The sequence below is a fragment of the Chrysemys picta genome, chromosome 22, assembly GCF_011386835.1.
Source record: "Chrysemys picta bellii isolate R12L10 chromosome 22, ASM1138683v2, whole genome shotgun sequence".
NCBI lineage: Eukaryota > Metazoa > Chordata > Testudines > Emydidae > Chrysemys > Chrysemys picta.
In genome coordinates, this window is record NC_088812.1 from 10,127,582 (window position 1) to 10,155,544 (window position 27,963).

Here is a 27,963-nt window from a genome sequence, read left to right on the forward strand (position 1 = left end):
GGGGGCGGTGCTTTGTGGGAGACCCGACGAATGGGTGCGAGGCGGGGCGGAACTCGGGAGTACGCCCAATAGGGTGTTTTGGGGGTGGTGCCCGATCGCGGGTATGGCCAATGGGCAACGGGCGTGTGGCGCTTGCGTAGTGAGCGGAAGGGCGTGCAGTTAGTGCGGAGGAGCCGTTGGACTTGGCCGAAGGCGGAGGGAGACATGGATCAGGGATACGGCAGTAAGTAAAGAGAGCGAGCGGGGCGGAACGAGGCCTGAGCCATACGGAGGGCGCTGGGACAGCGTAGTGGGCCCCTACCGGCCGCCGCCGCGAACCCCGTTTACCTGGGGGGGCAACCTACGCCCTGGCGAAGTTAACCCCGCCTACCGTGTGTAGATGGCGGTCCTGATTGGCTGTCAGACCCGCCTTTCAGCGAGGTACCCCTGCGGATTGGTGCAGCGGGGGACGGCGTTGTGAGGGAGTTTGTCCATCCCCCCTTTCACCGTGAGGAGTGGCGCGGTGGGGAGCGGGACCCCCGTGAGGGGGAGGGGAAAGGGGGAGGAACCACCTCTCCCTCTCCCGGGACTGGAAATGGAGCGAGTCCCATTTCTGAAGACGACACAAAATGGCGGCTGCCCGCCCGCCCCTCGCCGCGTGTGCGCGGCCCCGCGGTCTCTGCGGTCCCGTGCGCGGCCCCCTGCGCCGTGGGAAGCTGCTGCCGCCTCTTGTTCCCGCGGAGCCCTACGTGCTGTGCTGCCGCCCCGCCCCCATAGGTGGGGGACCGGGCTCGACACTCCCCGGGCTGCCTGGGGGAGCCTCCTCCGCCCAGCCCCGTAGCTCAGGCCAGGCCCAAGGGCGCCATCTCCTTTCGCAGCCCCGGTCTCCGGCCATCCCCTACCGCCGTACCCCTATGCAGGTCTCTGGCTCTCTCCCCATCTGTCTCCACTGCTACAGCTCCCCCCTTCCAGTGCAGCTCTCTGCCTCATCCCAGCAGCAGCCCACAGTGTAGCGCTCTAGCCCGCCGGCCTCCCCTCAGCTACCCCCCAGCGCAGCCCTGTGATGCAACCCCGAATATCTTCCTGTTCCATGGAAAAGCGTATCTGGAATTGTAATAGTAAACAGTGAACAAATACCCAGAAAAATCCTCAAACTTTAAGCTGACTGGTGGGAGGGAGCTTTCCCTGTCTTGGGAATAGCAGCTGGAATTTGCCAGTCGTTGTCAGAAATTAGATCACGCTAGTGGTCCATTTAGTCCAGTAACCAGTCTGGCGATTCCTATTTTCCAGAGCAGACCAGTGGTGGGGCAGATCTCTTAAACCCTCGGTATACACACACTTTCTACTCAGACCAGAACAGCTCTAGCCCTCACCCGTGGTTCCACCACTACAAAGCAGAGCCGTCCAGTGCAATCCTGTTATCCCCTATATGCCATACTAACATAGTGTCAGTGCTCTCCTCCAACGCTACTGCCACCTTAAAGTAGCTCAGTAACATCATAGTCCGTGGACCTGCTAGTACTTGAAGTTGGCGGTTTAAATGTTTCAAACTTGGTGTTTGTTATGACAGCTACCCACCACCAACTGTGAAAACAAGGCTGTGCTTGAAAGGAACAAAATCAATGCCAGATGTGGCCCAGAAAAGGGAATTATTTAGGTTTCTGATGGTTTTGGTTCTCAGCTGTGTCAACATTTGTATGTTCTGAGATCTTGTATGAAAGCTACACATATGCCTAATGGAACTCTAGCACATTTTCTTAAATGATAATTTCAGTGCCGGGCTCTTTAGATAACACATTTTAATGTATATTTATTTGAGTATATTTATAAGCTAAAACACTTTCCTCCTTATGAGTACAATAACAAATCTGTGTATGTATGCAGTAGAGAGTAATGGGTGGAATTCATGAAGACAGCTGATTTGACTGCCAAAAGATTGTATGAAGATTGTTAAAACTATGAGAAAATACCTTTTCATTTTATTCCAAAGAATACCAGTTTATTGATATTAGGCTGTCTTGCTGTGAGTCCACTTTGATGTTAGGACAGTGGATGTAGATGCTAAGCATTGTCACTTGTCATCATGATGGTAGATGCCAGTAGGTGGCATGTATGTTCTTAGATGATGGTATGGTTTAAAAAACAACAACAACCCCAAACCACCCCTGCCCTAGGTGTGTCATGCGAATCTCTGGTTGGCCACTTAAGTTTTTCTTGCCCACTAATCTAGGCATTTCTTATTTTAATTCTAAATTGTTTCTTTTTAAGCCATTGCATATAATTCCCCCATCTTGAATTATCTTCTACATATCTTTGTGCAGTTATATTCTGCCACAGACTTGGAACAAAGGATTAAAACTGTACATAACTTGTCATCCTTTTGCTTCTCTTAATTATCAATGTGCCTTTTTGGTGAGGAAAATAATTTGTACATAAGAGGATTAATCAAAAGGTAATTTTCAGTACTATTGTCTATTATACCTAGATTGAAATGCTGCTGACTATGGGACAGTTCAGAATGCTGCTCTGTCCAAAACATGTATTGCTTTCTTTTAATGTCTCCAAAGTCCTTGGTGGAAACCATTTCCCCTTGTAGCTGGCAAAGAAGGCAACAAAAGCTGATTGCAGTTCACTTAGCAGACTTTCAATCATAAAACCAAAGCCAGTGATGAATGTGATTTACAGTTGCAGCATATCTGTTTTATATGGAACCAGGAGGCTGACTGTTAGAAGTTGCTTTGTCACAGATTCGTAGATTCCAAGGCTGGAAGGTACCATTGCCTCTGCATAACACAGGCCACAGAATTTGCCCAAAATTATTCCTAGAGCAGATCTTTTAGAGAAACATTCAGTCTGGATTAAAGAAGCGTCAATAATGGAGAATCCACCACAACCCTTTGTAAATTGTTCCAATGATTAATCACCTTCACTGTTCGGAAATTTGGAAATGAGTAATCTGAATTTGTCTAATTTCAACTTCTAGCCATTGGATCGTGTTGTACCTTTGTCTGCTAGAGTCCATTATTCAATATTTGTAAGCATCCACATGGGGAACACAGTGTAATCAAGTCACCCCCTAATCTTCTCTTTAAGATACATAACAAGCTAAATAAATGGTCCAATGGGAGCCTCAACACCTGGAGACTTATTTCTGGCTTCTGACCCTTGGAAAGTTGTTTGTCCTTCTGTAAAATAGGCATATTTATCTTTTAGTAAGTTAGGTAAATATAGGTTTTAGTCATTATTTTTACTATGGGGAGAGAGTATTTCTCCACATCTGAAGCTATAACTAGTGTTCCATTAAACCCTGTTTTTCATCCCCACTTAGAAAAACAGCTTTTCATTAGTGATTTAATATTGGAGTGGAGTAGGGAGACACTCCTGTGACAGGCGCTCAGCACCCTACTTCGGGAAAAGAGTACCAAAAGCGTGAATCCATAAGGCAAGGTTCCAGTCACTGCACCCATTTGTCTCACCACCGACAAGGGCATTTTTGAGACTTGACTGCGCCCCAAGCTCTTTTTGCAGTACCATTCTTGAGCGGGTGTTTTCACAGTCTATATTTGTGGCTCTTGGTCCTCACTTCTCAAATGAAGTTTGCATTTGTTTTGTTAAACTTAGCCTGTCTCTCTGGACTTTCCATCTTGTGTTGAATTTCTGCTCTCCTCTCTGGAGTGGTTAGTGTCAGTTTTGTATTTATCACAGCTTTGACCAATTTGTTCTCTGCTCCTTCTTACTAAGTCATTAATAAATGTGTTAGTGCTTGATCTTCTGACCCCACTAGACAAATGCTTCCAAAGCTGATGCTGAACTGTTAATCGTTGTCCTCTTAACTTGGGTTTAAAACAGGTTAGAAAATCAATTTTATAATGGCTTTATCTAATCCAGATTTCTCCAGTTGTGTAACAAGAACATTAGATTCATGATATGTCTATAAGGAATGCCTGGCTGGGGTTTGCGTTAACGACTTGTCAAGATATTGAGGTGCAGTCTGTGAATACTCCACGTTCCAGCATACAGAGTAGTCTGGCCATGGACCAAGATAGATGTGTCATGCTAGGCCAAGTAGCCTCTGCAGACTGTAACTCTGTATCAAAACTGAGGATGGCTGTAGGGTATATTGTAGAGCTACTTGGGCCTTTTGTGGTCTTCCACTTTTTGTATATACTAAGTAAGCTTTAGATTGATATAATTTGTATTTAAAAAACCCATGCTGGGGATTTTTCACATGAGCTAATTTTCTATGTGTTCCGGTGTTGCGGTCCAGTGACTAGAGCAATGCCTGGGACTCCAGACTTGAGGTCTTTTCTTGGCTCTGCCGTTGACCTGCTGTGAGCTTGCTGTGGGCAAGTTACTTTCTCCTCTGGCTCTGTTTCCCTTCCCACTCCTTGTCTTACAGTCTGGATAGGGACAGTGCCTAGAACAGTGGGACACTGATCTGATTTGGGCTCTCCAAGTTTCATTGTAATACAAATATTTGCTCTTCTCTGCTTCCCCTTTTATTTTTTTCATATTTATAAGAGGATTATTTTCCGTTCGCTCAAGTGATGGACTTCAAAACTAGGGCTCTGTGGTTGTAGGTGTCTGTGTACACACAGCGTTTATAGGTTTGAGACTTTATCATTAACTTTAAAAAATGCACTTGCGTGTTTTGACTGGGTTTAAACCTTCCCTGCAGTGTCCCCTGGGCAGCCCAAACATAGCAGCCTAATTCTAGTATGTAAAAACTGGAAAGTGAAACTGCTGAACAGAAGTGAAAGTAACTAATGTTCATCCTGAGAGAAATGCATAATGTGAACAGCCTAAATGTTGAAAAGTAAACATCAAAACTTGTAGACTTTGTAAAGCGAGGGCCCATTTTAAAAACATGTTTTATCTGTGACTTCTAGCCTTACAATTCCTATTTTGCTGTTGCATTTGCTGTCATGAGCACTACAGTAGCCTTTAGAGATGTACTTTCTTACACGCTCCTAGTCTAATTGTTATATGAGAGTAATCCTTGCTGAGCTCCTCTTGGGGGATACATTTTAGAGACTGAAGGCTTCTTCTTTGTTCAGTAATATCGGTGTGGATTTGTTCTTATGAAGATGCAGATTTAGTTGCCAAGTTAACTTTAATTATGGTAGGGAAATATCCAGCATGCTGTCTTCTAAATTCTCAGGATTCCTGTTCTAAATGGAATTTTGGAATAGAGAATTCAGTAAGTAAATGTACAGAATCCTTTATTTTAAAAATATATAAATTAAATTTCAAGACTAAATTCTCCTCACTTAGAGGTGAAACTAAATTAGGGGCAAGAGTCTCTACAAGGCGAAGCAGAATTTATAGTCCAGAGGGAAAGAGGGCAAAGGGAATCCTCATCCAGCCAGCTCTGTGGTGTTTATGGCCCTGTATGCTGCTGAAGCATACTTAGATGTTTTGGAAAAGGAGTGGAGGCCAGAATTGAGGAAAGAGAGAAATGAATTATTTGATTACTAGGGTGAAAATTACATTGGCTTCTTTTCAATTAATAATAGGATTGGTAGCCAAAAAGAAATTGAGAAATAAAACCAGTCCTCCGCCTCCTATCTCTTCTCCACCAGGGTAACAACATATGTATTACCTGAGCGCACATGGTCACTCCAGTGCATTTGGAGCATTCTGGCCAGCAGTTCTTGAATTTGGGTAGTAGTCCAGTCACCCAGTTTTTCATAAGAGACTTACTTGACTGACTTGGAAATCAGAATAGTTGCAGGTTCGCCGTCTCGGCTCAGGTAGGTTTATAATGGGAAAAAATGGTGCTTATTTTGAAAAGAATTTTCCTATAAAATGTGGATTCTCTTAAATTTCTCAATGTTTCTATTTTCACTTGGAGATTATTTATTTATCTTTGTGTTTAGCAATGTGTTTTTTAAAAGCAGGGACACAGGGCTCCAGATGCCAAATGGTAAAAATACTCATGCAAACAAAAGTAAACTCAGCTCCCTCCCTCAAACCAGTAAGGAAAGAAACAAAAACCATTCTAGCCACTAATGCTAGTTTCTAGGGTAGTCTTCATTCCACAAGAGCTGGGGAAAGAGTAGCATGTCCTTAAAGTAGCTTAATATGTTCGTTTATTTCTACAGGTTATGGCACCTGGAGCACTGCTGCCACCAATGCTCAAGGTAAGTTTCACAGTTATATTTCAAGCTGACATAGGGAATTGCATTTTAAAAAATAATTTGTTTTATGCCTTTTCCTTTCTAATGTTCTGTAACAAAGTGTAGCATTCCTCATTTTTTGGCTTATAGCTTTTACCCTCCTCTATAATCACACTGAATAAGTTTTTTGTAAATGTTTAGTCCAACTTTTCAAGGAATACTCACTTCTGTGCTGTGGTGTTGATGGGGAGATGGAAGGGCAGACAAACATTTTCCTGGGCTCTCATATTGGAAGGTTGATTTCCAGACCTAGGCACTGATTCAGCAAATGCATGGGCCCATTTTTAACTTTTATTCAGTGAGCAACTTATGGTAGTAAAGTTAAACATGTGCCCAAGTGTTTGCTGGATCAGGTCCTACTACTTGATCTCTTTATACCCCTCCTCGACATTTCCAAGCGTGTTTTGATCTTATTAAATGTTGACTTTGAAGCTTTTTCACTATGGTTTTGCCAGTAAGTGTTTGTTGAAACTGGGGTTCTTAATAAAGAGTCTAATTTCTGCAGTTGCTTATGCCCTGTGGCCTCCACTGAGAAACTTGAGAACTGATTTGTTAAGCAATACTACACTTTTTTACAGTTCCTCTTTGTGGGATTTCCGACCTTGAAGTAGTGTTAATAGAACTGGAGTCAGCTAATAATCTTGAGTCTGCTGATGGTGAACATGGGCTAAAGATAACAGCGCTAAATAATATTTCAATATTTATTGAAATGCAACAAAGATTTTCTTTTTGAACCATAAACTGGGAAGAATATAATATTTGTTTTTGTTACTGGATAGTCTGAGTGTATTGGACCCTGAGGTTCTGGTACAGTATTTCTGTATCTCCAGCTTTCTCTTGAAATAAATCAGAAATGTTTCCCACATAATGCAAATTTTCCATTTAATTCTCCATTGCTTATTTTCATAAGACAGTACTTCTGAGAGCCTTTTCTTTTCTGCTTATGTGAAAGGATAATATTTTTTGCTGGCATTAAATTGAGTGACATTCACGTAGCCTTTGTAAACTGAATACCATTGGGTGATTCTTCTAATGTTGAAGTAATGCGTTTATCTTTCCATCCCATAGGTACATATGCAGCAAACGCAGCAAATTGGCAAGGTATGTGTTATATATACATTGTTTTTGTGTTAAGTCCTCTATACTCTGTTCAACTTCTTGAGTTGACTGCAATACCTTGGTCTATTCTCCAACTCACTTATTTGTACCTTGCTTCATCATTCTGCACTATGCTGGGCTTCATGCCAGAATAGTGATGAGCCTGGGTACCAAACCTTTCCCCTCAAAAGCTAGGATTATGCTCTTGACGTTAAATGACACCTTGATTGTATGCAGTAAACACAGCTGTACCTGCCTGCTGGTACTGCTAAAGGGTTTGTCTGTGTTTTCATAATAAATCCTTGTGTTGGGTTTAGAATTTAGCTTTTCACTCTGGCGTGTAATTGGCCTTGATTTGAAGTATTTTTAAAGCTGTGTTTTGTGCCTTAATTTGAGAAGAACTAATTATTATTATTTTTAGTCTTTTTCTCTAGTTTTCACTTTAAAAAAAACTGGGTATTGTGTAGCACAGAGGGCAATAGACCTCTGGTCAAGTCAGTAGGGAAAAATGAGTTTCTCTTATTTGTGTTGTGTTAGTGCCTAGGAGCCCTAATTATAGATTATTATGCTAGGCGCTGTACAAGCACAGAACAAAAAGTACAAGGAAATGAGACAGTATTGGTCCTCAGGATAGGCAATGGCATCGGTGCACCAGTGGCCTGAGGGTGTCAAATGTAATGTGGGCATAATAGAATGGAGGGAGTTTTGAGGAGGGTTCTCGATCATGATTTGGCAGCCACTTAACTAGAGCCCTAGGATTGGCATAGCAGAGGGTATTGCAGATTAGAAGTAGCAGTGGAAGCGCTCTGAGAGGAAGTTTTTTAGTACAGGGCTCAGAAATGCATTTTCTCTTCAGAACCAGTACAGCCCTGGCTTGGTGAGTCGGTGCACTGCTTGTAGCACACTGGCAGGTTGTGTATGTGTAGTGCTATTACAAGAATTCTCTGTACTGTCATACACTTCCCAAATTCCGAATCTCTGGATTTACATAAGCAGTATCTAATAGTGGCATGAACATAGCTGTAGTGCAGTGCCTTTTCCCCTCACCATTATATTATCTTGCCATAAGGCAGTTTGTTGTCAGAGCTAGAATATGGCTCATCACTTCAAATTTTCTGGTTAGTCTATTAAATGTATGTTAACACTGTATTTATTCTTGCATACGTGGTTACAAGCCCAGCAACACAGGTCTCTCAAATTTTAGCATGCATGCTGGCAATGTATTACGCTATAGATACTGAACATTATAATAACAACAAATCTTTATGGTAGTACAGGATCTCGGTCGTATCAGTTAAAACCAGGATGGACCAATCACTGGAATAATCCCACACTGGTTCATGATAATTGGCTGAGTGCAAAAGAGATTTTTCTATCTCTGATTTTTGTAACTTTAGGAAACCTGAATTTTCCTTTACAGAGAACCTGACCATACTTGTTCGAAAAGTTTAAAAGTTTTCATCAAATAGTAAAGATCAGCTGCAACCTTGACTGGTAGAGTGAGTTCATTAGAATCTAAACTCCTTCCATGAGCCTACATTTCTTTGACAATGTATTCAATGTAACTTTCCTTTTCTGCAAGGCTATGAAGGCTATGACTATTATGGCACCCAAACCACCGGCTCTACCACAGCTGCCTCGTACAATTATGCTGCAGCAGCAGCAGCTGCTGCTGCTGCTACCACTAATACCTGGGAGACTCCCAAAACTACCGACATGACCATGACTGCTGATGTCAACACCAGTATGCCAGTTGCAACTTATAGTACAGAAGCTGTGGCGAATGAGAACTCCGACTCCATCATAGCCAAAATAAACCAGCGTCTGGATATGCTGTCAAAGGAAGGCAGTGGTGGAGGTGGGGAAGGAATGGAAGACCAGGAAAGGTAACGTATCGCTTCTTACTTTTCACAGAGATTTTTAAATCTTAAATCACTGTAATTTCAAATTAAATTGAAACATTTTACTGCAGAGGGAATGGTCCAATATTAATTCCTCTTAAACAGACACGTTAGTACAAAATGCAGCCTTGATCTCTCGGTCCCAAATTATGTTATCAACCCCTATTCAGCATAACAATGTATTTTCAAAGCTGGTTTCTCTGTTCACCCTTAGTTGTACCGAAACTTACTTTTATTAATGATAAAATGCTGAAGTGAGATGTTTAATCTGCAACTGTATTTTTCTTACCTTTTCTGATAATGCCTTGTAATCTAAATTGTTTGTACTGCTAGACCAGTCAGAATGAAGAAAAATACCAGATGCTTGCTCTGTTGTGCAGGCAGTAATATGCATCCTGACATCAGTTGTAGGAAGGAAGAAATGAAATACATAACCTTTCTGTGGCATTGGTATCTGCTACTTCGTCAGCCAAGATGCTGATGGATTTATCTGCCTTAATTCCACACCCAGTGGTAAAACCAAAAGTTTTCTCTTTTGGATTCCTTATTATTGCCCCTGCTGCTATCTTAGGAATATTGCAAGTACATTGGAACCCCTGTGTACTGCCTCTACCCTGCAAAGCAGAGGTATTTCTCATTTCTCCTCAGGGCTTCTACTTCAGGCAGGGATTTTTGCTCTTTTGTCCTTCTGTATCCAATTAATTCTCCAGTTATTTCCTATTTCTGCAGCTGTGTACTGTGCCAGGCTTCCTGTGTGCTTGTAGCTCTCCTAATGAGCTAGCTGGCAGTGAGGAAGGGGATCTCTTGGCTGTACCTCAATGTGGGATTAAGGTGGATAGAAACCCATCCGTTTTTTGATTAACAGATCAGCAGGTACCCCCACTCAGAGAGGGTAACAAAAGTGAGAAGCTTTTTCAGCTGTATTTCTGATTAGACATTTGTGCAGCAGATTAACAATTGTGGGTTAAATTCTCATAAGACTAAGGACAAGGTGAAGTGAGTTCCTGTGCAAAGGTGTCACTCAGCAGGGACCACAGTATTTTTTTGTATTCTTTGCATCTTCATTCTTTGTGTCCTGATTCTGGTTTTAACCCAAATTAAATCTGGATGTAAATTTCTCTGTGGCTTTTATGTTTGGCAGAGCATGGCTCTGTGCTTTATTAGCTACTGATTCGATTCCTTGCTTGCTGTGCAGCTCTTTCAGGTTTGAGTCTTTTGAATCTTATGACTCAAGGGCTTCAATGAACGACCGTGATCTGTACAGAGCTGGCTACGATTATGGCGAAGTTGCAACTGATCGGAATGATTCCTTTGGAAGCCAGTTTGACAGCCGCAGGAATCAGTCCAGCAACAGAGGAAACAGCTATGGTCTCATTAGAGGGAGGGGCCAGAATCGGATTCAAAATCGGGGGCGTCTAAATGCTTTCAACCGCACCGACCGCTTCATGCCATCTTCAAGTACTGAGCGACTGTCTGCACGCTGGAATGAGTTGAACTATATGGGTGGGCGGAGCATGGGTGGTCCCTGCCCCAACAGGCTCCCTTCCCTCTTCTCCCAAGCCCTTGTCCCTGACTATTGTGATTATGGGGACTATGGCGATTACGGGGATTATGGAGATTATGGCGACTATGGTGACTACGGAGACTACGGTGACTATGGGGACTATGACTATGGCATGATGGGAATGCCAGGAATGGGAAGGTATGGTAACATGCCATATGGAGTCGGCAGGCAACGAAACAGAGTGAGTACAGTGCCGTGGCATCTGAACGTTCTTATGGTAAGACCCGTCAAACCACTTGTTCTTGGTGTAAAACCTTTGCTACTTTGCTTTTACTCATGTAGTTACCCTTAAAAGACAAGACAGGTTTCAGAGTGGAAGCCATGTTAGGCTGAATCAGCAAAAACAACTAAGAGTCCTTAAGATGCCACAAGAACTCCTCCTTGTTTTTCCTTAAAAGACAGGCAGCGCATTGTTAATCCAGGGGCACTGGGATTAGCTGTGAAGTACGCTCCTCCTGTTAGAAGGGTACATTTTCTTCTGATAATTGCCAGATTTCAGTGTCACTTTTCAAAGAGTCAACAGGTTGGTGTGCTGTTTCTCTGTACAAATAGGATATAGTTTCTGAGCAGACTTTTTCTTTAGAAAAAATTAACTATTTGGGAGGCAGGGAACCATGTACAGTATTTTGGATACCTTCGGCACAGCTCGTCTGCTCAGTTTATAAAAGGATTTACTGCATTAAGTACAGCTACTCAACATTTCTCAAACTGGGGTCCGCAGACACCTGGGGCTCCCCGAGGGTAACCCAAGGGGCCCATGGGCCCTGCTAATCAACTTCTCCCCCTCCCTCCCAGCACCTTCTGCACGCTAAAAGTCCAGCACCGCCACGGATCTAAGGCAGGCTTCCCACCTTCCCTGGCTCCACGCCACTCCCGGAAGCGTCTGTCTCATCCCAGCGGCCCATGGGGAGCTGGGGATCTCCGTATGCTGCCCCCACCCTGAGCCTCAACTCTGCAGCTCCCATTGGCTGGGAACTGTGGCCAGTGGGAGCTGAGAGGGTGGTGCCTGCGGGCAGGGGCAGTGCATGGAAACCCCTTCGACCCTTCCCCTCCCCCCCGCGTAGGAGCCACTGCCAGAAACGTGCCAGTTGCTTTCAGGAGCCGACTGAGCTAAGCACCACCTGGCCGGAGCCTGCATCTTTCACCCCCTCCCACATCCCAACCCTCTGTCCCAGCCCAGAGCTTGTACCCTGCACCCAAACTCCCTCTCAAAGCCCGTACCCCCTCCTGCAACCCAGCCTGGTGAAAGTGAGTGAGGGTGGGGGAAAGAGAGCGACAGAGGGAGGGGGGATGGAGTGAGTGAGGGTGAGGCCTCGGAGAAGGAGCGGGGAAGGGCTGAGTTGGGGGGGGGGGGGGCTTGGGGGTTCCCAACATTTTTTAAATCAGTGGGGGTCCACGGGTTGATAAAGTTTGAGAACCGCTGATCTAGACAGACGGTTACAGGGTCACACGTGCTTTTAGAAGTTCATTTCATTTAAGCTGCAGAAGGGTTAGAAGAGCTGGAGCTTCTTGGTTGATCCTGAAAAGCTGGACAATAAGATACTTCACCCAATTTGTGTTTCTAGCCCAAGAGGAGAAGTTTCCGCAACCGCTCAGGGGGTCGATCAGATAGTGAAGGAGGGCGCAAGCGGAAACAATCCCAAAGCGGAGATGAGCCAGACAGCAAACAGGCAAAGACTGACAGCGAAGGAGACGACACTGAGAATGGTACAGTCCTGTTTTTTGAAACTAATAAGGCTCGCAGCTAACATCACTGATTAAGTGCTTCCTCTCTTCACTGACTGACAACCAGCACTATAGATATTGGCTGTTAGATCTTAAAACTTCGTGGTCCTTAATCTGAGGTTATAGTCTGTCACTGTTACTGTGGTATGCTGTGAGATGCCTAATAGCATTCAGGCTTTACCTTGATGCTCTGAGGACTCATCAGAGAAGTTGGTGCTTTAAATTCATCATTAAGGTAGGGACAGAACTTGTAGCAGGGACTGCCAGACAGAGGAGAGAATAGTCAGTAAACTGAGTTTTGTATTGGTGGTTATGAACCAGTGCTCTGTGAGTAAATAGGCAATGATATAGTGCTGCTGCCTACTAACTTGCAGTAGGAGGGGGAGGACAGGCTTTCCCCACCCTAGTTAAATGATCTATCTTGTATATCTGGCAGATGATGGTGAAGGAGAGGACAAATCTGGAGATGAAGGAGACAAAGGTGTAAGTAACTTTCTAGAGCCTCTATAGAATGAATGTGAATTTTCTGAACGTGTCTGCTAGATTCTTTCTTAGCTACCTTTATTAGATTAGCCTCACCTGAGAGTGAAGATGTGAGAATATTGTAGCTAGTGTCCTTTACTTTGCTTCCACACACCAGAGCCAGAATTTCTAAAATAGCCTAAAGTTAGGCTTCTAAATCTACGTAGACATCTTTTTTTCAAAAATGCTGAGTACCCAAAAGTTCCCTCCTACTGCAATATAGGATACGTATGACTGCCCCTAATGTTGGGGTGCTATGAACTCTGCTTTCTAGACCAGCACAATGCTCCATTATTGTTCTATGATTTCAGAGGGAGTATGATCTAGTAATTGGGACAGTGGGATTAAACTCCTTATTAATTATGTTTATTACAGTAGTGCCTAAAGGCTAAATAGGGATGGAGCCCCATTTTTCTAGACACTGTACAAACACCAAATTCTGTCCATGGCTATGACTCATTGTTTTAGCAACATATAAAATGTTAAGACTGGCAAAATAGGATCTTACTGTCATATTTTGCCTTAGCAAAACAATTTTGCAAATTTTGGTTAAATATGATGGTTTGATCTAAAAATGACTCTACACTGTATACTCTGTCAGTCACTGACCGATTAGAGCAGATACAGTTTATGTGGATTTTTAAAGTAGTAGTTGATGTTGATGGCTTTCTTTGTTTTTGTTTTAAAGGAGAATGAGGGTTGTGATGAAGATTGGGAGAAGAAAGGTAGGGTAATTTCTTCATGTCACATGATTCCTGTGGACTTAACGTACCCAACTGGCGCGTTTTCCCTCTTTTTCACTTGGAGCTATCTTGAGTTCAGCTTTCAATCAAAGGCTTATAAAACTCAGGAGTGTGCTATGTCATGTCAAGTACAACACACACAGGTCCGGGTGCCTAAGCTACTGCTTTAGTGTAGTCTTTTGCAGCCTGGTGGGATAATGCTGCTTGCCTATGAGGGGCGTCACTCATATCAGAGCTCTGACACTGTGCTCACTGCTGTACCGAAAAGCCAGTCACAGTGCCTGTCCAAGCTTACAATCTAAGATGGAAAAACAAAACACCAATAGTCCAGTAAATGGATAAAGCAGGATTTTCTCTAATAATGACACACATCTTGGGTGGTGGTTTAACAGTGACACTCTAAATTAAATATGTCTTTGTCCAGAGTAGGTGGAAGCATATTAGATCAAGGGTTAGTTTGAAAGCCTTATTATCTCATGTGAAAACAACTCTTGTCATTCCTTTTGAACTGAATTCCTTTGAGTTGAATGGAGAACAGAAAGCCCAGATGTGCCTGCACCCTATCTGGGGGAAAGGGCCTGTTATGCAAAGAGTTTTATCTTAGAAATTATAGATGGAGGTGTCTTATTGGGTCCCCGTAGCCAGAACCATCTCCTCTTGCCTCCGTATGTTTCTTGTATTTGTGCTATGCATGTCTGGCAGGCTGTTGGGCCTACACCCTAAGGGGATGATGTCTCCTTTTCACTTGGTCACTTGCTGATTGCGAAGAGGGACTTGAGACTTACTGACATCAAGTCATAAAGCATAGTCATTAATTTCAGAATGAGGGAAATGTCACTGAAGAGATTTATAAAACAGAGCTGGCTAATCTGTGAGATCAGTTTGAGGGGTAAACCCTTAGATAGCAAAACCACAAACATAGGAAGGCAGAGACTAAACATTGAGACTGCCCCTTTTATTGCCCTTGGCTGGGATTTTCAAAAGTGCTCAGCGTTAGCTTAACTCAGTAGCAGTTTTACTATTGACTTCAGTGAAAGCAGTTAGGCCAGTGCTGAGCAATTCAGAAAATTACACCCCTTGTCTGTATTTGTGGAAAGAATTTTAGCTAATAATATACTTGTCACAATTTTCACTTATGGCCTGCACTTTCACAATTCTGCAGTTGGCAGTCCTAAGTTAGTCAATTCTAGACTCACCTTCTCTTATGCTTTCAGGATGTATATGAATCTTTTTGAGATTCACAAGCCACTGCTTGTTTGAAATTATGATCTGCATAGTTGTGGGAATGTAGACAGCAGCCAACAGTGTTTGTGGCTTATTAAATGTTGCAGCAAAGCAGACACTTGGAACAAGATGGCTTTGCATGTTAGCTGCTATGCAGCACATGATTATTGGGGGGAGCCACACGTTTTCTTTATGGGGAATTAGTGCTCTGCTCTAGCCACACATAGGACATTCTCATGGCTGACGTTGGGATCTAGTTTGATGTTCGGATGTTTATCCAAACCTTCCTCTTTGATAACCAGATCCTGACCCACAGAGGGTCCCCTACCTTTGGTGTTACCACAGTACAGGCATTGGGGGTAGGGTTGCTCTCTCTGCTGGGTTCTGGCTAGTTGCTCCATTCAAATCCTGTGTTCTCCCAGGCATTTGGAGACCTCGCAAAATACATGGCTGTGTATTGGCAAAGCCCTAGAACCATGTAGTTTGAAAACAGCAGGCTGTACAGCGAAGATAAAAAGACATGGATATCTAATTCAGTTGGAGACTTGGACTGAGGTTCTGTCCAATTCTCCCTTCCCTGGCTCACACTTTGTTGTCCTGCTTGCAGGGGCCTTAAAACCCCAATTATTCCTTTTCTCATTAAGGATTTTGGAGAAGCAGCACTCCAGTGGCTTCAAAGCTCCTCTGAGAAACCAAACAGCAGTCGTGTTTATCTGTGATAGACATTCTGGAATGGCATGTGAGGTGTTTTGAACCCTTTGGGGTGCTTTGCTAGCATCCTGAAAAATAGAAGGTGAAAAAAGTGAAAGGACAATACCCAATACAAAATGGAGTCTGTGCTTCAGTTCTCAGGTAAATGAGTCACTGAGAATGTGCATTACTGGCACTCGACCACCCAAGGAAAACAAGGGTAGGAGGGAGGGACAGACACTAGTTATGCAGGGGAAGTTGGGTAAACGTGTGTCACCCAATGCAGCTACCCCAAGAGAGGGCCTTCACTGTCAACAGTAAGAGCTGGTTCCATTTGTGGTTGCTGTGTCTTCACTGAAACCAGCAACCTCTGAAGTTAAGTGATGGGAGTTCCCTTCTGGGCACCAAGAGTCAGGAGTGGGGTCTGTTACAATTGGTACCACTCGAGAACTGAGAACTCTTAATTCCAAGGATATTTAGGCCGGAAGCCGAGTGGTTTCCCAGAAACAAACACATGATAGAGAAGCGGCCTGAAAAAACAAATCAGACAGAGGCGCTGTCAGAGATTAGGAAGGATAGGGATTTCTTGAAGCCTAGCATGGGAGGGAAGCACAGTAGCTCACATCCTAATAAAACCCAAATAATTAAATTTCTGCCAACTAAAAATGGTGTTATATAGAAACTTTACATGTGATTCTCTGTAGCATCTGGAGATGGCGGTGATGATGATGATGATGAGGTGAAAAAGAAGAGGGAGAAACAGAGGAGAAGGGATAGAATGCGTGATCGTGCTATGGACAGGTAAGAGACTATAGAGGGAGCAATCAATAAATCAGTCTCCCAAGGGCAGTGCTGTGACTCATCATTCCTAACCCACCTGGCACAGAATTCTCTTTGGATCCCTGCAGGAGATCTGAACTCTCTCCTGTTCACACAACACAGATATAAGTTTCCGTTTGAAGCTGGCACAGTGGAATCAGCATTTCAATTCCAGCCAATCTACTCTTCTTTTGTCTTTGTGCTTTGTAACTCCCATTAAAGAAAGGGGAATGTAGGTATTGTCTAATAGTTACAGTTGTATAAGTAATTCATTATAACTCTTATGCTAAATACAGGGCATTGCCATTTTAAAAAGTAAGCATTCTAAAGACTAAATGACCGATTAAGATAACTTACCCATTCAGTACATATGTACAAATTAACAATAGTATTGTCAAATGAAAATTCATTTTGTATATTCCAACATTAGGCTTAACGCTGACTCCGTAAAATACATCTGTATTCTTTCAACATGCATGTACATGCTACAAAGCAAAATTACACAATTTAGGACAGGAATATAATAGTACCGCATCAACTGAAACTGGAGAGGAAAGTTTGGTAAGCAGAAAATTCCTCAAATTGGAATTTTGTCAGGGTGCTCTTGTGAAAAGTTTCACTGTATAAATAGATTATTGTACCACACATTACTTTCTTCAGAATCCAGTTCGCCTGCTCTGTGTGTAAGTTCCGTAGCTTTGAAGATGAAGAAATTCAGAAACATCTGCAAAGCAAGTTTCACAAAGATACCCTGCGATACATTGGCACCAAACTCCCTGATAAAACAGTTGAATTCCTGCAGGTATGTGGACGGCTCAGCCTTTTTTTAACCCTTATTTAAAATTCCTAGAATGGTGTGGGAGAAGGCATAGGATAATTGAGGAATTCTGTTACTGTCTGTCACATCTGCTGATTGCATTGCCCAGGGATTGGTAATGGGGTACAGAGCCCTCTGGCTCCTTTCCAGCTCATGCCAGCATTCACTAAGAGTTATCAATTGATGGCTCTTTATTGACTCGTGTGAAATGTGGCGTTAGGTTTGTCTAGTTCCCAGTGGATCACCTGTGCATGTCACACAAATAACACTCAGTTGGCACTGTTTAAGCCTCAAGTTAGCTGGCTCATCAGAGAAGCCAAGAAATGAATAAGCCATAGAGACCGACTCTCCCCTCCCCATAGCTCTAAAAGCATGTCTTTCAGGTGAGATGTCAGGCAGCTTGTGCTTCTGCAGCCTATGTTGCATCCTTCTCTAGATGATCAGTGTTTAAGTCTCCAGGCTGTCAATAGGCATCTTTCAGGAACACAAAGGTCACCTGAGTGGTTTAAAGAGACAGTTAACCGCTGTCATGGCACTATTGACTACTGTAGCATGCTGAGATATATGGAGCGTGGCTCTGACTGAATAGATCTGTCTGAGCTCCTGAAGGTATAGGCAGGGTGGGGTGGGAGTGCTTGGCATGTCTCTTAATTATTTAGTTGTGCTCTCTTCCCCTCCCCATGGATTTTCTTACAGAGCTCTCATTTCCCTTCTGAATGGCATGCTATAGATTTTGATGCTTATTGATGCCATTGGCTTGTACAAGTGGTGGAGAGTTTCATTCTCTCTTCTTCTCCCCCCTCCCACCGCCCCCAGGAGTATATTGTGAACAGGAATAAGAAAATTGAAAAGCGTCGTCAGGAGCTGACTGAAAAGGAGGGTACAAAGCAGAAACCAGACCCTTTCAAGGGTAAGTGATGTCTGTGTATGCCTGGAGACTATTTGTTTTGCAGTGGCACATAGGAGCACCAGTAATGAACCAGGACCACTTTGTGCAAGGTCCTGTACAAACACAGAACAAAAAGACAGTCCCTGCCCTATAGATTTTACAATTAAGTATTGCCTGTTCAGTAATGCTTGATCAGTCAGCTCTTAATTAGGCCCAAGATGCCACAAACTATCCGACTTCCCTAGCAGAAAACCGTTATTACTCTATGATGTGGCTTAGATGATCAGTGGAAATCCAGTAGCCCTGGAGTGGCAAGTGCTGAAGGAAAAAGCTTGGCAGTGTGGATGCTGCTGGATGAGGGGTTGGAAAAAGGAGCCACATTTGCTTTTCCTTTCTCAGGCCAAACCCCTTATCTGAAAGGGCTGGGGTAAGACAGAAGTTAAACTTGCCACCCAGTTTAATCTTGCCATCTTATCCCAGTGACTGGGAGAGCTGCTAAAGATTACTGCATTTTGAAAGTTAGAAAGAAAGTGAACAAGTGCCATTTTTAAAGGGCTGAGTCACTCTGGGCTCTATTCATTTTTGTAGGCAGTTGTAGTTCAGCCTTGCTTCCAGATGCTATATCACACTACACATGAATGCCATGGCAGATTTTATAAAAATAAGAGGCCTCGCTATCAGGTGGGGAGAGACTGCAGATTCTGTGCATGGTTTAGTGAGAATCCATTGCAGTGTTACTGATGCTGAATTCTGTGGCCAGTGAAGATGTGTGGCAGTAGGAGATGGGGAAATGTTCAAAAGCAAAGGGTTTTATTGACTTTGTAAATAATCAGTTGAACAGAACAGATCCCATGTTCATTTTACTATTTAACTCCATTAAAAGCTGTTGAGTTTTTTTTCCCTGTTTTGTTCTTGCCTCCATTTCTACATTAGCACATTGCCACAGAACCTACAAGGTCTTGCTTAGCACACAATTCCCAACATGTTTTCCTACAGGCCAGGGTCTCTTTAGACACAGCCAGTTAATGAAAAGGCATTTGAACTAATGTAGAGAGCTTGGGTCCTGTGATACACTTGAATTAAGTTGTGCATTGGCCAACATTAAGCCAGCTAACAGGTTTTTGCTGTTGACCTCTGAAAATTGGGTAACGGAAGAGTGAAATATTCAAAAATCTAGGAAATCATTTGTGCTGTCCTGCCTTTGAGTCTTTGCAAGAGTCTCATTGAAGCCACTTTTGAGGCAGGCTGGCCTTGTGGCGAAGGCGCTTACCTGGGACTGAGGAAATCTGGGTTCCATTCCCTGCTCTGCTTAGGGAAAGTCAGTGATTTTTGTGCTTGTTTCTGACATTAGGATAAGTGGTGATATTTGTGATGTGCTCTGATACAACAGGAGTGGGGCATGTGTAAGAACCTAGATTGTTAAGATAAGTGGCTTCTCAGATCCTTAGAATGACATGCATGGATGGTTCTCAGAAAGCAAGGCAGAATTAAAAGGAGATGAGATACCGTCAAATTACCATCAGTTACATCCCAGAGGGATTTTTGTGATATTTATTTATGGGAGTTGTGAGAGGGTGTTGATGGGACACTCAGAACATTTTTCGAGGTAATAGCTACTCTGAATGTTGGCTAACCTGTCTGTGTCACCCCAGGTATCGGCCAGGAACACTTTTTCAAGAAGATTGAGGCAGCTCACTGTATGGCTTGTGACATGTTAATTCCTGCACAGAACCACCTCCTTCAAAGACACCTGAGGTCAGCAGACCACAACAGGAACCGCAGAGTAAGCAAGCATACTCACTTCTGGCCAACTACTCATTCGATAATTTAAAGTAACTTTTCATCTTTAACTCAGAGAACTGGCTGAATGGACAGGTAAAGGGCTGAGGGTTTCTGACCGCTGAGGGCTCTTGCCTGGAGGAATGCTAACTTGCTTTCCACCTGCTAAAACACTTCTCATCTTCTGGCTTATTGTTCCCAACCTGATGGAATGCAAAACCAACTTGTAACCTTGTGGTCACTGGCGATTGTGGGAAGATGAAGGAACTGGCCCTGTGGATTTTGTTCTCCTGCAGGTATTGGCAAGTAGGTAGGTAGGTAGGTACGTATTAGCAGCTGAGCTGGAAGGGGTTGTAGTACATGTTGGGAGTGAAAGAGAGATGAATAGAAGTGGTTACAAAGAAAGTGAGCCTGGTCTTGCCTCTTGTAATCTGCCATCCTATAGTATGTCAATGAATTTGAGAACCATGGAATCATTGATAGGAGCTGAAGTTTCCATATGCTGACTGTGATACATAGGGAGCCAGACCCTTAAGGGCACATCTTTTATTGGGCCAGGAATTAGATTTTGAATGGAATTCATACGTTTTAAGGCCAGAAGGCAGGATTGTGATCATCTAGTCTGACCTGCCTAACACAGGGTTAGAGGACATCCCCCCCCACCCCAGTAATTTCTGTGAGGGTCTGGCTTTTCCTTCCTGTTCTCTTGGGATTAAACTGCTCTGACTCAGGAATGCTGTATAAATTACACACCAAGTGTTCTTTTTGAGGTTGCACTGTTTTATAATGCTGCTTAATAAATTCAAAAGCCTGCCTTGTCAGAACACTTGAGGCAGGCACAATAATAATTCTAACAGAAGGCATAACGTTAGATGAGCATCTAAATAGCATTGGCTACAGTGGAGCTTGGAGCTTTACAATATATCTTCCAGCAGTTCTTCATCTCAGTTCGAAATGGAGCAATGCATGATGAGTAGAGCTACAATTTTAGTCATGGCAATCACGGATTCTGTGACTTTCTCAGACCTTCATGACTTCTTCAGTTGGGGCCGGGGCTATGCTCCCCCACCCCGCGGCAGGGGCTGCAGATGGGGCCAAGCATCCTGCTCCACCCCGCGGCAGGGGCTGCAGATGGGGCCAAGCACCCGCCCCACAGCTTGCGGCAAGGGCTGCAGCCCACCGTGTGCCCCCGCCCCGCAGCATCAATGGTTATTTTTAGTAAAAGTCAGACAGGTCAGAGGCTCTGTGAATTTTTGTTTATTGCCCGTGACCTGTCTGTGACTTTTAGTAAAAGTAACTGTGACAAAATTGTATCCTTAATGATGAGATCTATAGTCTTCAAAGACTGCTCTTTCATAAAAAGAGAGAGGCTGCAATCACTTCTCTCTATGCAAGTTAAATACAGCTCTTCAGCACCCAGCTTTTGTTGGTTCGTTGTTCAGTTGGGGAAAATATGAGAGATCCTTTGAAACCCTTCCAGAAGTGTTAAATGCCAGTGGCATTTAATCATAGCTGTCCATTATTCCTTTACTTCCTGCTCTTCGCAGTTTGTTGCTACTGAGTATGGTTAAGCTTGGCAGAATTTGATTTTTATTTTTCTAATTTTGACAATTGATACTGATTTTTTTTTTATTTTTTTTTCCTAACAGCAATTTTTATTTTTGCAGTGGCTGGAAATTAAGGTGGGGGGGAGGTTGGGCTCCCTGCATGTCTGAGAGGTCCAAGACACTGGGGTACAAGGTGCAGGGAGGCTGTGGTCCTGGCCCAGTCAGAGCTGCTGCAAGGAGGACAAGCCCTCAACCACTAGGTGCTGCTGAACTATTCCTGCTCAGGATAGTTTCCACAATCCCAATTGATGGATGAGTGGGGCCGAGGCAGCACAGCTGCAGAGGGCTCCCTGCATAGCTGCAAGGCTGGTGACACACAATCCCTGCAGGCGCAAGGCCCAGAGAAGGCTACGATCTTGGGGGGGGGCAAAGCAGAGATCTCTGGCTAGGAGTGTGATGAAGATGAGCCCCTGGCCATGGGGAAGCCATCCCACTACTATATGGCTCCATTCCTGGCAGGAGACATTCAGCAGCGGGTGGCCTTCCCCGTGTCAGGGGGTTTGTCATTGTTCTTGCAGCCCTGGCTGTGGGGGGTCTCCGCTCATTCCACCAGGACCACAGCTTTCCCTGTATGTTGCACCTGCAGGGACCAGGGGTCACTGTCCCTGCAGCCATGCAGGAAGCCCTCTGTAGCCCTGCTGTCACAGGAGTGAAGGAGCAGGGCTGCAGAGGGGGCTGTGCGCTGCTGCAGGGCTGGTGACACTCAGGCTCTACAGGGCAAGGTGCGGGGTGGATGCAATCCCACTGACTGTTGTTTTCATCAGTTTCCTTGTCAGCTGAAATCAACATTTTCTGACATCTATCAGTGTAAAATCAAATCCTACCAAGCCTAAGTATGATGCAGCTGCTCATTTGGTGCTAGCCAATCTGGAGATCACACACTGATATTTGTGCAGACAGCTTAATCTGTTACCGAATAGCGTTCATTTTAAAGTCCTAAAACTTCGTTACATCTGATTTTACTGTAAGGTATTTGAGGGATATGCTCATGTCTGATTTGGGATCACCTCAATTTGGGAGCAGTTTCAGTCAGAATTAAGTCAAGGAATGAAGTCACTCATTGCTTGATGGTATTTGGATGTAAATGCATGCACAGCATAGCAGAAATTGTTTAGCTGTCTTGTTTTCTGAAATAAACTTACTTTGGTAGTGAAAAGACCTAATAATCTGCTTCTTTAACTAGGGATTGCTACATTGCTCCTTCCTTGCCCAGCAGCCTTTGCATTTGGGTGACCATTGCAGTTGAGGGTCCTTAAATGGATTTTCCTTCAGGGCTTGTATTGCCAGATTGGGCATGCCCTTCCCCAAGGCCAAAACATGCACCCTATGCAGAGCAGCCACTGCAGAACAGGGCTGGAATCTGGAATTTCTCCTTGATAGCATAGCTGAGCAGGAAACTAACATCTTGTGACTGGTCTCTGTTAAGCTCTTCCTTGACTTGACCCACAGAGTAACCCCAGTGTCCGGTTTTCTTTTCAGATGGCAGCTGAGCAGTTCAAGAAAACTAGTCTCCATGTTGCCAAGAGTGTCCTAAATAACAAGCACATTGTAAAAATGCTGGAAAAGTATCTCAAGGTGAGTGAGTAAGAAAGTCGCCAGCTAGTCTTGCTTTTCCACAGAGCAGTGGGGATACACGCTGACTTGGTCCTGAACACTGAACTGGTACAGAGCACAGAGCTGAGTATCACTGTGTGTGCTGCATGTTGGTCACAAAGCTTGCTTCTATATACAATGGGGAGAAGCATAGATACCACTCTGCTTTCTTATGCATAGGCTGAGCCTTGGGTCTGGTGTCTTTATTTTCTTTTTAGGCAGTTTATCACTTTTCATGTATTTTTTAAAATTTACATATTGTACCTTATTGCAATCCCCGCGCATGTAGATTAGTTATGAAATCACCCAAACCAAAACATAATTAAAGGAACAAAATATCAAAAGGAACTTCAGTGCCCTAAAGTCAGCCCTCAGGCAGTGGCCTGAGGGGGCATTCACCCTGGTGCCAAAAGGAGGCACAAGGCGTAGGTACCATCTAAGTCCCACAGGGCGTAAGTTGGACTGAAGTGGTGCTTAGGCTACCTGCCTGGGGTGAATTTCACCCTGCATGAACAGTTAGGCTCTGAAACTTTCCCAGCAGGTTAACAAACTCTAACAGACCAACAGGGGAATCAAATTCCAGAGTCGAAACACATTCCCTGTAGGCCCTATCCATGTCCCTCGAGATCAAAGCAGGGGAGTATCAGTGAGAGCACCCTAGCCGATCCTCACTGTCAGGATGGAGTATGAGGACAAAGGGCCACAACAGGTAGGGTTCTTAGGTCAAATCAGCACTTTGAATTGCATCCAGAAAGAAGCTGGAAGCCAGTGCAATCTTCAGAGTATGGGTGTAATATGCTCCATGCGGAAGCGCCGCTGAGTAAGCAGGCAGTTGCGTCCTGCACTGACATTTCCAAGTTGCCTTCAAGGGTATGCCCATTTAGAGCACATTGCAGTAATGCAATCTGGCGGTGGCATGGGCATGGGTAACTGGCGAGGTCCACATCTGAGAGGAAAGGTCGCAACCTCCTTGCCATGCGAAGATGAAAAGAAGCACTTTTGGCTACTGCTGGTACCTGGGAATCCAGGAGCAGCCAAGGATCCAACAGGACCCCTGATTTGCAAACTTGGCTAACAGGGCAGGCAAAACCCCTCAAATGGGGGGAGCAGCTGTTTCCCCTGTTCCACCGGCATCACTTTGGTCTTATCTGGATTGAGCCTCTGCCAACTAGCTCTCATCCAAGCCCCAGTCTCTGCTAGACACTAGCAAAACTGAGACTCCACCCTCTGGGTCCAGTGAAAGAGACTTTGAGCTGAGAGTTATCAGCACATTGATGGCACTGCAGCCCAGATAGCGAGGCTGTCTCCCCTAGCGGCCTCTCATACACGTTGAACAGGAGGGGTGACAATAAACCCTGCGGTACCCCACACGAGAGAGCCCTCGGGGCAGATGAGCAATTGCCCAGTGCTACCCTCTGGGATCTCTCAGAGGAAAGAACGGAACCACTCAAGTGCAACTCCGTCTACCCCTGCCAGGGTCCGCAGGCACATCAACAACACCTCATGATCAACGGTATCAAAGGCTGCCGGCAGATCTAAAAGAATCAGCATGGGCACCTGACCTTTGTCCATCAGCAGGAGGAGATCTTCGACCGATCCCAGCACGGTCTCCGTACCATACCCAGGTGCAAAACCAGACTGAAAGGGGTGAAGGAAATCTGAGGATTCCAGGTAATGCCAGAGCTGCCTCGCCAAAACCTTCTCAGCAACCTTCCCCAAGGAAGGCTGGAGACAGGGTGATAATTGCCAAGACTGTCAGCGTCAAGAGATGGTTTCTTGAACGTGGGCCTAATGATTCCTCCTCTGAGGGATGCTGGCACCTTGCCCTTACAAAGGGAGGCTGTGACAGTCTCCACCAATAGTGGACTCCATATTCCCCTGTAGATTTTACTGGCGATTATGGACATGGGTCCAGATCGCAGGGTATAGCCTGGAGTTCCTCCAGAACCTCAATAGATAAGATTGGCTGGCTGAAATCCAGCCAGAGAAGACGACATTATGTTTGTCCTCCACCTGCATGGATCTGCTCTTGTGGAGGCAGCCAGACTGGTCTGAATCTGATCATTCTGGTCCGTGAAGTAGAAAACTCCTCACAAGAAACACTTGACTGTTGCTAGGCAAAGATGGCCCAGTTTTACTAGGCTGTCTGTCACCCAGCACAGTTTCACTGGGCAGGATTTCACGGATACTGGTGGGGCAGGAGAACTCTCTCCTCGCCTCCATTGCAACCATGACATGAGTTCAAAAGCTCTTAGTCACACTCGATTAGATTCCGGGCAAGATTTCTGCCACTGGCATGTTATCTTCCTCATTCACACTTCATCTGTTGCAGGCTGCCTGCATACCAAGGTGATCTGTGAGGAAGGGAAGGAGAGTTTAGGAGCCACCATACCATAATCCAGAACAAACCATGCAGGGGGTCCATCTGCTGGCTGTACAATATTCTCCCTCAGATAACTCTGAAACCCAGTCTAAGCCAAATAATAAAAATAGGTCCCCTGTCCCAACAAGAGTAGAAGTGAGCTCTGATCTCAGCCTTTTTATTCAGGCTGAACGAGGCCAAAACCCTTAGGGCCTTGACCTCTTTTGAAAAATGTGAATAACTCCTACTGAAATAACAAAACCTAATTAGTTATCACTTAGTGTGGGATGGAGAGAGCAGGAACCAATTCCTGAGACTACCAAGACGGTTTTCACTTGAAACCATTAGTTATACCAACACTTCAAAAAATACCTGGATTTCTTGGCTCCCAAAGATAGGGTGGTATGAAAACTGTTACTTCAGTTGTTGATCTGCCTGAACCTCTCCCAGTGGGAGAGATTTCTTTCCCACTGGGTTGTATGCTCAAGTGGGACTGGACAGAAGGTGAAAAAAATGATATAATTGCTTTCTAGAAGATGAGTTCCTCCCACTTGAGATTGGACACCCCTGGTTTGCCTAGGTGTTGCAGCACACACAATTTATAAGACTACACCCTCCCTCCCCTAGCCCCTGGGTGACTGCACCCTGAACAGGTTGCAGTACATGAGTCGCATACAATTTCCATTCCTGCAAGGTAGAGGCTTTCCCAGCAATAAGTAACATTGCCTATTGATGTGGGGCTTTGAGAAACACTTTCCTGGGGTGCTTTTCATGATAAAAGTTTAGAGTGCACAATTTTTATAGGAGCTTTGGGGCTGGACTTGATCAATTTTCACAGTTCTTTCCTGAAATTGAGGATCTGTCGTTTCCACTTGATCTCCGTTGCAAACCTCTGAATTTCACATCTGAGGTTTTCTCTAGGAGACACTTAAACCATACTACAGGCAAATGACTGCTGTCCTTTTCCCCTCTCTTTGTCAGGGCGATGATCCATTTACAGATGAAATTGTTGACCAGGATGTTGACGAAACTGAAGCCTTGGAAGGAGCTGATGGGGGTGGAGAAGGGGCTAATGAAAGTGCTACTGCAGAGATGAAAGAGGAAGGTACTGGGGATGCAGGTGAAGCCACAGAAGCCCCTGAAGCCACTAAAGCAGAAGGAGAAGAAATAGAGAGAGCCTCTGAGGAGTTGCCTGAAAATGTGGAGTTGCCTGAAAATGAGGCAGAGCAGCCGCCGCCGCCGCCACAGGAAGAAGCCGAGGTTGAGGCAGAGGCTGGAATAGAAGCAGCAGCAGAGGCAGCAGTGGTTGCAACAGAAGAACCATCCCCTCCTCAAGGAAACGGCGGGGAGACAGCGGCTTCTGCAGGGGGTGAAGCTGAGGTGCACCAGATTGAAAAGGAAGAGGAAAAACCAAGTGAGGTAACAGAGTCTGGAACCAGTGATGCAAAGGTAGAGGAGGAGGCACCGCCTGTAGAAGTGGAGCTGCAGCAAGAATAACTCTGTGAATGTTTGTGTGAAGGTGACGTGTCCTGCACAATTGTATAATCCATTATTTTGATTTTTTTCCTGTCTTATTCAAACGCAGTACCTGAATGTGCATTGCCAGAAATACGGCTGGCTTTGTTTTTGTTTGAGGGGAGGGACCCAACTGTTCTGTTATGGGAGCAGTCTTGTGCTTAACTGTCTTGTTCTGTAGACTTGCTTAGTTCTGCTTTCTACATAATTTTTTAGGTTGAAGACTGCAGAAAGCTGTACATTCCCCAAGAAACACTTGAGGTGCATCATCTTTTTGAATTTTAGAATGGAAAGCAGGATTTGCAAAATAAAAACATGATGATTAGATTCTGACAGCTGTTTGGTTTTTAAGTGCAGCACTAAAGCAGTATGGTTTCTTTTGCAACAGAGACTTGGTCCTTTTACTAATTGGGAGCCAATAAATATCTTCAGCATTTTTTATCCCTACCTTTAGGGAATACTTTACCATTTTAAATACTCCCTAGAAAGGAGAGGATTTTTTGTCAAGAGATCCACTGGCTTCATCTGTCAAAACTCCAGTACTGCATGAGAATTAGGATACTTAGTTTTACAGTTTTTAAGCACCAAGTTGGTTTATGTCTAGAAATCAGGCCACTCTTTGTATAGTGCACTGATTTAGAGACCTACTTTGAGGGGGGGGGGGGAATTGCACCTCCCTTGAAAACCATTTTTTCCTTCCTCCTAAATTTTAATAAGGTCACAATAGTCTCATTCACAGTATAAAACTGATTGCCAAATGCTGTCACAGGTTATTCAAACAGTACCAAGATCAGCAAACGATAGGAACTGCTGACTTGTTAAGTGTTATTATCTATGCTTGTGGTATAAAATGTTTAAGTCTGATATAGACCCGCTATAATTTTGAATAAACCCAGAGTTCTTGGTCTTAAAGTCTAAATAAACTTCTGAATCTGGAAAAAAACCAACAACCACCTC

General features: G+C 44.3%; 1 protein-coding gene across 8 annotated transcripts; it reads left to right on the plus strand.

Moving 5' to 3' along the window:
• Positions 1–27,949, plus strand: AKAP8 (A-kinase anchoring protein 8). Of its 8 annotated transcripts, none has more exons than XR_256599.5 (15): positions 15–223; positions 6,084–6,122; positions 7,227–7,259; positions 8,839–9,142; positions 10,353–10,938; positions 12,287–12,428; positions 12,883–12,929; positions 13,657–13,693; positions 16,330–16,426; positions 17,105–17,246; positions 18,078–18,171; positions 19,803–19,933; positions 23,016–23,111; positions 24,606–24,800; positions 26,473–27,949. XR_256599.5 is itself a non-coding variant. In XM_005304399.5 (14 exons), exons 1-14 carry the CDS (start codon positions 205–207, stop codon positions 26,986–26,988), a joined length of 2,247 nt encoding a protein of 748 aa, XP_005304456.2. In that variant the 5' UTR covers positions 1–204; the 3' UTR covers positions 26,989–27,949. The 8 variants fall into 8 exon arrangements, 4 of the variants coding, with proteins under 4 accessions (XP_005304456.2, XP_005304455.2, XP_005304457.2 ...); XR_010594489.1 differs by having other exon boundaries at positions 10,353–10,902; XM_005304399.5 differs by lacking the exon at positions 24,606–24,800 and having other exon boundaries at positions 1–223; positions 10,353–10,902.
• Positions 27,950–27,963: the final 14 nt, after the last annotated feature.